Below are 10,741 nucleotides of genomic sequence, written 5' to 3'. Positions count from 1 at the left end.
TTCCCTTTTCTTCTCTCCTTTTTTTGAATTTCTCTCTCCTCTTTCATCATGATTTTTCCATCTCCTCTCTTTTCATTCTATCTCACTCTCCTCGTTTTTCTTTTTTTATCTCTCTCTTTTCCTTTTTTATTCCTTCTCTCTTTACTTATCTCTCTCCTTTTTTTACTTCTCTATTTCTCTCTCTTTTTCTCTCCCCCTCTCTCCTTGCCTTTTTTGTTTTCTTCCTTCCCTCTCCTAATTTTTCTTTTTTTTGTGTTTCCATTATATTTATTCTCTCTCTCTCTCTCTCTTTTATTTCTTCTCTGTTCTGTATTCTCTTTCTTCCCTCTCTCTTTCTCTCATCTTTTCCTCTTCCCCTCTTCTTTTTTTCTATTTGTATCTCTCTCTCAGTTTTTTTGTTTTTTCTCTCTCCTCATTTTTCTTTTCTTCTCTCTCCCCTCATTTTTCTTTTCTTTACTCCATGTATTTTTCTCTTGGTCTTTTGTTATCACACACACACACACACTCTCTCTCGCTCTCTCATTTTTCCTTTCCTCTCTTTCTCTCTCAAGTTTTTTTCTCTTACTCTTCTATCTCTCTATTATTTTTTCTTCACTCTCTATGTTTTTGTTTCCTCTTTTCTTTCTCTCTCTCTCTCTCTCTCTCTCTCTCTCTCTCACAAGTCAAAAACGGTAAAAAATGTTTAAATAAGAAAGACTTTTCTCTTTCCTCTTTTTTCCTTGTCTCTCTTCCTCTCTTCCTCTTTTTTTTTCTTCTCTCTTTCTATCTCTCCCTCCTTTCCTTCTCTCTCTTTCTCTCCTTTTCTTCTTTCTCTCTCTCTCTCTCTCTCTCTCTCTCTCTCTCTTTTAAATTTTATATTTCATCTCCCTATAATTCTCTCTCTATTCATATCTTATCTCTTCTTTTTCTTCCTCTCTCTCTCTCTCTCTCTCTCTCAAAGTAAGTGAAAAACAATGCCCAAAAATTTTATATTAAATAAAGCTTTTAAAAATGTGTAATTAAAAAGGCAATGATTTTTTAAAAAATATTTTAAAAATATTTAGTTAAATGAGAGGGAAAAAGAGAAGAAAATGGAGGGAATTAGAAAAGTTCTCATTCTTCTTTTCCTCTCTCTTACTCTCTCTCTCCCCTCTTCTTTTTTCTTTTGTTCTTTCTTTGTATCTCTCTCTTAGTTTTTTGTTCTCTCCCCCTATTTCTCTTTCTCTCTCCTCATTTTTCTTTTCCTCTCTCTCAAGTTTTTTCTCTTGCTCTCTATTTTTCTCTTTCCTCTTTTCCGCCCCTCCTATTTCCTCACACACACACAAAAATAAAAAGCAGTAAAAAAAGATTTAATTAAAATTTACTTTTCTATTTCCTCTTTCCTCTTTCCCCCCTCTCTCTCTCCTCTCTTTTCCTCCTCTTTCCCTCTCCTCTTTTTTCCTTTTTTCCTTTTCTCCTCTTTCTCTCTCTCTCTCTTCATTCTCTCATTAATTTTTTTTCTCTTCTCTTCTCTCTCTCTCTCTCTCTCTCTCTCTTTCCCCTTCTCTCCCTCTCTCTCAAAGTATGTGAAAAAAAAAGGTTAGACAAACTTTAAAGTAAAAAAGAGCTTTTAAAAATGTTTAATTAAAAGGGAAAGGGAAATTGAAAAGGCTTTTTAAAAATATTTATTCAAAAGAAGAGAGAAAAAAAAAAGAGAGAAGTTTAAATTAAAAATTTTAATTAGAGAGAGAGAGAGAGAGAGAGAGAGAGAGAGAGAGAGAGAGAGAGAGAGAGAGAGAGAGAGAGAGAGAGAGAGAGAGAGAGAGATTTGATTTAAAAAGAGAGAGAAAGAGATGTTTGTGAAAAGTTTTATTTGAGAGAGAGAGAGAGAGAGAGAGAGAGAGAGAGAGAGAGGGTTTAATTAAAAAGAGGAGAGGGAAGAGAGAGGGGGAGATTACATGTGAGAGAGATGAGGTTTTAATTAAAAAGAGGAGGTTTGAGAAGGGGAGTAGGTTTGGGAAGCCCTTTGGAGGTTTGGAGCTTCACGAACCTACAACCAAAATAGTGGAGTAGTATAGATAGATTATGGACCTGGGTCTCATAAAAGGATAAGAAATTCAGATTGATTTTGCTTTTTAAAATTTTTTTGGTTGATGTGAATAGATACTGAATATGAAGTCAAAGTGAAGCCAATGGGTTTATAGCTCAAATCATTTGAGTGTTGGTTGAGTTCCATGGGTTCAAGAAATTCAATTTCGAAGAGGCATAAGTAATTCAAGTTCCATTTGACTAACTTCAAGTCATTGAGTTGAGTCTAATGAAAAATCTCTTTTCCTCGTTGTCACCTTTTTCTAGATGTAAATAAATATTCCATACATTCAGAACTAAAACTTAAAGATTAGTCCTCAAGTACCATGATTAGCCCTCGAGCATCATGGAAGGTCAAACTATTGGTTACCATTGCAATTCATGGACATTGCTCATGCTAGTGGATGTGTGACAAGTTCTTAATAGGTTGTGTGGAGCCACTATCTATTGAAACTAATAAGAATGAAGAATCTCTTTTTTATTGTTATGGATTAGCCCTCGAGTATCATGGCGAGCTCAGACTCTATCATAAGAGAATCGGCAATGGATACTACATGTGCTAGTAGATCGAGGACAAGGTCCTTCTTGATTTGTGTGGAGTCACTATCTCTTGAAACTCATAACAATGAAGAATCTCTTTTTTATTGTTATGGAGTAGCCCTCGAGGAATGTGGAAGGTGAGGCATTATCATTTTGTATGGAATCCTACTATTGCAGAGATGGCTATTGGTGGACTAGCCCTAGGGGAACTTGGGAGGTGAGACTTGATCATTTGGTATGGATTCCTAGTTGTTGTAGAGATGGCTATTGATGGAGGGCACTCGTGCTGGTAGATGCGTCACAAAGTTTCTTAATCGAGTTGTGTGGAGTCACTGTCATTTGTAACGAAGAATCTCCTTTTCGTTGTTGCCTTTTCGCTGGACAGACGAATCCTCGGCTGTCTCACTCCCAAGACAACAGCGAACGCAGTCTGCCGAGGCCCATCATCCATGCATGCACAAGAAGAAGAAGATTGAGGTAAAAGAACATAAAAATGGCGCACCCCCTGCCGGGTCGTAGCCTCGCCGGTTGCTTCATCGAGGACGCCGCCGCGCACCACAGCAGCAACACCTGCCATCATCCCCCCTCCTCCCTCAGCACCACCATCCACAAGGCTCCGCCGCGCTTGGCCTCCATCGGCATCGGTCTCGGCAGCCTCAGACGACACTCGCATTCCTCCTCCATTGCTGTGGCTCAGAAACTCAACGGCGACAATGGCTCCGCCTTCTCCTTCAGGCCAGAGCCGGAGAATTCACTTCCCCCAGACCATACAACTTCTGATCCTGGCCATAATTCCGACATCACGGACCATCCACAAGACAGTTGGAGCCATGGTGCCGTTCTTCGTGGCAGTGACAAGCCCTCTGGTGGGCCGCCTGTCGGCCAGCAGATAAAACAGAGCTTCGTTGATAAGAGCTACACCAGCCTGGAGGGCCTGCAGCACTCCACTCAGCAGGATCGAGACAAAAGCTTAAACAGCTATGAAGGTCATCAGGAAGATGACCGGCTTGCAAGGGCAAATGATGATGAGCAGGTGGCCTCATCGGTTGCAGACACCGATAGCTTATGGAGGACGGTCTTCCCTGCATATATGCGTAGCAAAGATGAGGAACATGCCATTGGTGACACTGATGCTTGCCCAGACTCCATTGCAAAAGGTGGCCATGGGGTTCATGGAGCAGCTGCTGCAAGGGCTGCGGCAGCAGCAGCTGCCTCTGCAAAGGAGTTGGAGTCACATGTGAATTCTTTTGCAATCCCATCTGTTTCATCTCCCATGGTTGCTCCACCAGGCTCCTCTGCACAAAATCCAGTTGAAGGTGGACAGAATTTGAGGGACCTTATTTCAAATGACCCAATTTGGGCAGCTATTCGGGCTGAAGCGCGCTTGGAGGTCTGTGCTTGATATAAGAATTGATTTGTGACACTAAGTCTGTGGGAGTTACTGCATAATTGCCTCGTGTATCATGCCCTTACCATGGTATGTTGCATTGTGTATCATGTGTTGCTTGTCCACGAGGAGCATTGGTGGTGGTACCTGTATGGTGTGCATGTTTAGTTAGTTTCACGATCTTACAGTACACTTAGTTTTTGAAAAGTGCAGCTCTGTTCCTGGAAGCATGGAGAACTGATATGGTCTCTGTGTAATTGAACAGGCTGAAAAAGAGCCACTGCTAAGTAGCTTTTTATATGCTAGTATCTTAGCGCATTCTTGCTTTGAGCGATCGCTAGGTTTTGTGCTTGCAAACCGATTGAAAAATGCCACATTGCTGGCAACACAGCTCATGGACGTGTTTGATGATGTATTTATGAACGATACAAACATAAGGCAAGCAGTGCGCTTGGATGTTCAGGTACTTCATTGTTCTTGTGAATCTCATATCTACGTATGCCTGCATTGTCTTTGTTCAAGGTATTATCTTTACAATTTTTGCTTTATAACATGACAGGCAGTGAAGGATCGTGATCCATCCTGTAGATCTTATAGTAGTGCTTTACTCTACTTGAAGGTATGCATCTATCCTCCTTTGATTGTGATATTTGTATGCGAAGGCTTTCTCTCATACTTTTGGTAAATGTTAAAAAAATGGAAAGAAACAGGCTACTACCTCATAAAGTTTGAGTCTTCACACACACACACACACACACACACACACACACACACACACACACACACACGAGAGAGAGAGAGAGAGAGAGAGAGAGAGAGAGAGAGAGAGAGAGGGGGGGGGGGGGGCAGGGAGGGAGCTTTTCAGGTAAGGTGCTCTTAGGGAGGCTTATGGTAGAAGGGTTGCCACTTAGAGTTCTGGTGAATAAGAGGACAACTAGTTGTTGGTACTTTTTGTTTTTATGACTTGTATGTGAACTAGTTTGTATCTATTCAAGTTAGTGCCTTGGAAGATTTGATCCTACATGTCCATGTATGACTGAGCGCTACTTGGCAATGCTTGGAGTCCCAAGAGCATTAGACCCTCTTTCATTTCTTTCATTGGTGAGCTTTATAGCATAAATAGATGACTAGAACTATCTTCATTTTTGGTTGTGGATTTGGCATTTTCTCACTGGTGAGGCTTTTGTAAAGAAACAATAGGGTTTGCAGTTGAGACAGTAGATTGTGTACGACAAACACTAGCAATGAATGAACTCAAAAACTTGAAGCATCAATAAAGTACTAATGAATAAGATACAATGACCCAAGACTCTATATTTATAGGTCTATAGCTAAGGAGAGCCAAGAGTTGGTGACATTGTAGTGGCTCAAGATGACTACAATGTCTTGAAGCTTAGGTGTGGAGATGGGTGGCAACACATGTGAAAGGAGAGAACAAGATGTTGTGGAGATATGCTAAGGTTTGCACTAAGAAAACATAGAATGTACGAACATGACTGAATCACAACAATTGAATGTTGTGGAGATATGCTAGGTTTGCACTGAGAAAATGTAGAATGTAGGAACGTGACTAAATCAGAACAACTGAAACAAGATTGCAAAACGCAAAAATGCAAAAGAATTAGAATTCGATGAATGCTAGAGATGGGTGGCAACACATGTGAAAGGAGAGAAGAAGATGTTGTGGAGATATGCTAGGATTTGCACTGAGAAAACATAGAATGTACGAACATGACTAAATCACAACAATTGAATGATGTGGAGATATGGTAGGGTTTATGCTGAATGTACATGAGTGAATGTACAGCTCAAGGGAGAGCAGTTCAATAGTTAGTGACCAGTGACTCATGGGAGTGGGCTGATTGAGATGTCAATGTGTGTCGTTGACCAAAGACGGATCCTAAGTGCAACAACCACTAGAGTTGGAGTAGAGAATAATATGGAAAAGTGCTGAAAACATAAAAATGATAAGTAGGCTAGTGTTGATGGTGATAAGGGTTTGAGGAGGTGGTGGCACCAAGGCAGAGGTAGTGGCAGTTGTTGGAGGAGATGGTAACAAATGCAGGTGCAACGGCACAAAGCAGCAGATGCACAGCCCCAACAATAGCAAATGGATGGGGTCAATAGGTTGGGAAAAAAAGCAGTCCATCAAATGATGAAGGGAAATTGTAGGAAGTAAGTGGCAACAACTAGAGATGGAGGGCAACAGCTAGTTGAAGCACCACACAAAGTCCGACATTCCTCCTATGCATTGCATGTTTTCATCATCTTTGTACTAGGGCGCTTGGGCAAGTGAACAATTTTCCCACGAGGGACACTGTCCAAGTGACACCTGCTGCATAAGCATTGCATCTCCATCTCACTCTTCTCTTGTTCCCCTTTTTGGGCCTGAGAGGGGGTGTTGAGAAACCCCTCACCCTTCACTTGCAGTTTGCGTTTCTGCGTTTTGCGTTTAGGGTTTGTGTTTAGGGTTTGCAGCCCCAAAAAAGGGCACCATCCTAGACTGACTGTGCCTATTTATAGGCCACTCTCTCATTCATTCCTCACGGCTGATTCATTCAGTCCGTCACCTCTTCTCTCCAGCCTCTCCACTACCCTCACACCCCTTTAGGAGGACATTGCGGTTCGTGGTTCGTGGCTGTCTTCATCATCTTTCTTGTGCTACGGCATCCTTGTTCCCTTGTATCACATTCACTCCATGATTCAGAACTTCATCATTCCATTCATCAGAGTTTCTTCTCTTCTCTTCTCCATGTTTGCCGAGTTCACTCTGTATTCCTCCCCGCCAACCCTACTGTCTTGCTGGTACGTCATCTTTTGACAAAGTGTGTAGCCATCCTAGTCTTTTGCATTTCTTTGAGCATAACAAAGCTGATGTGGCGAAATCACTCATGCCACAACTTATCAGTGTCTTCTCTAATGGTGGTTGTAAGAGCTATGAGCTTATATAAGTTGTCTTGTCTCACTCCTTTTGTTATATCCTTGGACATTTGGGTGGATACTAGTAGTATTAGTCATAGTGGTCATGGAGTGACTTAGTGCGAATGTACTAAGGGCACTTTGGGGTTAGGGAAGCAGAGTCCTATTTATAGGACTCAAGGTTCTATTGTGCACATCCTTGTGTGATCACCACTCTTGGACTTTTGGCATGTAGGCCGACACATTCGTACATTAGGATGGTGTGGGCTGGTGGCATGGGATGCTAATCTTTGGGATGTGGTTGTGACATGGAGTGTTGCTAGCTCCCAAACTCAAGGGTGAGCCCATTTGGCTCTATGGCTGGGAGGTGCGTCTAATGTCTAGTCCCTTATATTCGTGGATATGGCTTGTGTGTTGTCTCATGTGCAAGTTGAATTTGATGGGAGCATTACATTAGTATCAGAGTGTCAATCTACAATCTGGCGTGAGATCTGATGATGTGCACAAAACCACTTTCGCTTATGGAACCATGATAGTTCACACTTGATAGTGCTAGTGGGAGGGGCGTGAGGGAGGGGGGGTGGTGCATGTGTTGTGGTGGGTGGGTAAGACAATGTATGTTTCTTGTTTGGTCCTTGTGCTTGGGTTTTGTGTTGAGGTAATGCTTGTGTAGAAGAGTTTTGGTGGTTCTGGTGATTGGAGTCTAGGGAGCTACCACTCCAGGGCTATGGTAGACCATCATTGGTAGTTGAACTCCTTTAGTGTGTTTAAGCATCAATATTTTTGCTTTGATAGTGACATTTACTTTTAATGTGATCATTAAATTTAATGTCGATCTCACATTTAATGTCGGTTGCTACATTATCATTTAATATTGACAAATGATATTTAATGTTACTATTACTGCTATAGCAGTATAAATGTTATTTGGCTAGGCCAATTCCTCACCCAAGCTGTCCCAAGCTTTTATTAGTCCTTGAAATGACATCAATGAATCCATTAATGCCTAGTTCCTAATGTCACCACAGTGACATTAATGGCTGTTAAATTGTCCTAGGCCAATAATTGTCACGAAATACCTCCTAATACCTGACAAATAGACTCTTACAACTTTTACCTTTGACACCCAGTGACTTCTTGGGGCCTTGTCCCGACATTGTGAATTAGTTAACTTTCACATTGCGTGCACCTCATATTTGCACATTTGATTAATAACTTAATCAAATGCTAAGCAAAGCATCAAATTTATGTCCCTGTGACAAATATCCTCTAGGGGATTATTTAAGCAGTGAGTCATGTGGATACAAATTGTAATGTGGTGGTAATGGTCCTTAATTATAGCATTGGTAGCTTATTTGCTAGTGTGGAGTTAGAGAACAACATGTAATTAATAAGGTGCCATTCTTCCCCTATTTTTATCTAGTTGGGATGTGATTAAGAAATAAATTAAAATCTATCATGGCTTGTTTGACCTGAAAATTGGGCCTAATGGATACAAGGGTATTTATTGCTCATAGCCCGACTAGGTTTCCCTACACCTAAAGAGTCATCTTATAGCATGTGAGCACTATTGACTTTGTCCTTTGTCATGAAGGTACTCAAGCAGTCTCTTACATCTCAAGGTGGAGTAACTCATCCTATAAGATGGTCTTAATTCCACATCCCTCAAGATGCTAAAGATGTGTTGGTTCAGGATATCCAATGGCTATTTTCTTGACCTTTTCTCCATCTTTGACTATCACAAGAATGGTTTCAAGGGTAATTTCATAAGTCATTGTAGCCACAATCAAAAGCAGTCATTTTGCAATTAATCGTTCATTACTAGCTTTTCTTTAGCTTTTCCTTAATTGAAAGTACACAATAACATAATGGATTGCAATGTCAGCAGTCACATACTGTTGTCAATTCACTAAGTATATTTTTAAAGAAATCTGGCTCCTTGATCTGCTCATCTCCTTGGCTTGTTTGATGGGCTTGTCCATATCCTGAATAATTGAGTTAGTTAGTGTCAGCCATTTCTACCGTTTTCTTCTTTGAGGTTTGGGTGCCCTGATTAGATTGCGTGCAAAGTTTTGATTATAGTTCATAAAGAATTCCATTATACGGAGGTCTATTTCTATCCAAACCATACTCCCTCTGGTGGTTTTTTTAATTCTCCTCTTCCTCCAGGACTTAGTAATTCAGTGAGATTGTTTAGAAAGATGTTCTTTGAAATAACATTCCAGCAGGGGAAGTGTTTTCAACTGAAGGACATGATTACTGGTGTATGATTTTGGATTCAAGAAATATGAAAGGGAATCTGAAAGTTTTTCTCTTGATGGTATTATTTTTGCAGGGATATCATGCACTGCAATCATACCGTGTGGCACACGTATTGTGGAATCGTGGACAGGTGGTCCTGGCATTGGCCTTACAGAGTCGCATCAGTGAGGTATAGTAATGTTTTTCTGTTTGTCGGTTATGTCAGAAGGACGATATTACATTGCCTCACTTTACTTAGCAGCTTAACATCTATACTAAGAAGGCAGATCTTGTTCTTATATGAAAAGGAAGAAAATTTAAGGAGCTTTTAGAGGTGACAAACCTATTGATTGAAATTAATTTTTGAGAACAAAGGATCGTTGTTCAAGGTTGCAAGTCTTTTAACAAACTATTTGATGCCAACAGGTCTTTGCTGTGGATATTCATCCAGGTGCAACTTAATCTACAGCATTGCAGAAATTACTTCATATTTCCATTTCAACAAGTTTACTTACTTCCTAACATTTGAAATTGCAGCGGCAAGAATTGGGAAGGCAATTTTGCTTGATCATGGCACAGGTGTCGTGATTGGTGAGACAGCTGTTGTTGGTGATAGAGTGTCCATGCTTCAAGTATGTACTGAAGGAACACTTTGTAGAATTAGTCAGTGAGCTGGGTTTCCATGCACATGTATCATTCTAACTTGCTCTTGATGCATTTACCTTTCTGGCCTTTCAAGCTCCTTTGTTGCATCCTTAACCTTGCAGTCTACACTGGTTGCAATTCAGAGTTCATTAATTTTGGGGTTTCTTGAAAGCGCAAGTATGTCTTCATAGCTAATTTGCAAGAAGAAGAAGAGCTATAATGTGTCATACAGCTGAACTGGGGCTGCTGGTTTGCACCTGTGTTTATGTTTGGGGCTGTTGTGTGGGGATAGAGGATTGCTCATGTAGAGTGCAGAGGCATGTTGCTAATGTCAACAGATCATAACATATTTCTCTGCCTTGGACTAGTAGGGCAGCTTCAAGGAGAAGCCATTCAAGTGGTGTCTTCTCTTCTCTCCTTTCTTAAGGAGTGGCAATAATAAACAGAGAGAGGCTGCATACTCCAACAGAGAGAGGTTGCATATGTCAGAGTGCAGGGGTGCGGAAGCGTAGGACTGAGAGAGAGAGAACGCAGAGAGAGAAGGGAGAGAAAGAGACAGTAGACAATGAAGATCTGCTGTATAAAGAATGCTGAATACAAAGATATACACTGGCGCAGTGCGCTGGACTGCGTGTCTCCACCTCGACGATGCGACCTGCTGTCCACCTCGAAGTCTGCTGCAATCTGCACTGTCTGCTGTCTGAAATCTGTGAACAGAGACAGAAATCTGCACGGCACCGGTCTGTAATCTGCGACAGAGAAGAGTGACCAGACTGCTGGAAACATCGGGTATTTATAGCCGAAATCTGCCACGAACTGGGGCGCCAGAAAATAGGGCGCAGCCTGAATAAATCAGCTGCAGGCAGTCGGACTGCCACGTGGCAGTCCGACTGCACAGTCCGACTGTGCAGCCTGCTGGTCCGACTGTGCAGGCCTGCCTGCCCACCAAACAGGCTATGATCT

The 10,741-nt window shown here is 41.4% G+C and overlaps 1 protein-coding gene across 2 annotated transcripts in view; it reads left to right on the top strand.

The window, feature by feature from the left end:
* The first annotated feature begins 2,731 nt into the window (after positions 1-2,731).
* LOC148027536 (putative serine acetyltransferase 2) overlaps positions 2,732-10,741 on the top strand; it is a 57,453-nt gene continuing 49,443 nt past the window's right edge. The window contains exons 1-6 of one of the 2 annotated variants that reach the window (XM_087689264.1): positions 2,732-3,976; positions 4,365-4,436; positions 4,533-4,592; positions 9,228-9,323; positions 9,560-9,584; positions 9,671-9,765. In XM_087689264.1, the coding sequence (XP_087545390.1) occupies positions 3,080-3,976; positions 4,365-4,436; positions 4,533-4,592; positions 9,228-9,323; positions 9,560-9,584; positions 9,671-9,765 (1,245 nt within the window). In that variant the 5' untranslated portion in view covers positions 2,732-3,079. Of the gene's footprint in view, positions 3,977-4,238; positions 4,437-4,532; positions 4,593-9,227; positions 9,324-9,559; positions 9,585-9,670; positions 9,766-10,741 lie in introns of both variants that reach the window. The other variant, XM_087689262.1, reaches the window with a different exon arrangement.

The sequence above is a fragment of the Lygodium microphyllum genome, chromosome 12 (assembly GCF_053477565.2).
Source record: "Lygodium microphyllum isolate KBCC chromosome 12, Lygodium_microphyllum_v1.1.10, whole genome shotgun sequence".
NCBI lineage: Eukaryota > Viridiplantae > Streptophyta > Polypodiopsida > Schizaeales > Lygodiaceae > Lygodium > Lygodium microphyllum.
This window is presented reverse-complemented; position numbering and strand designations above follow the sequence as displayed.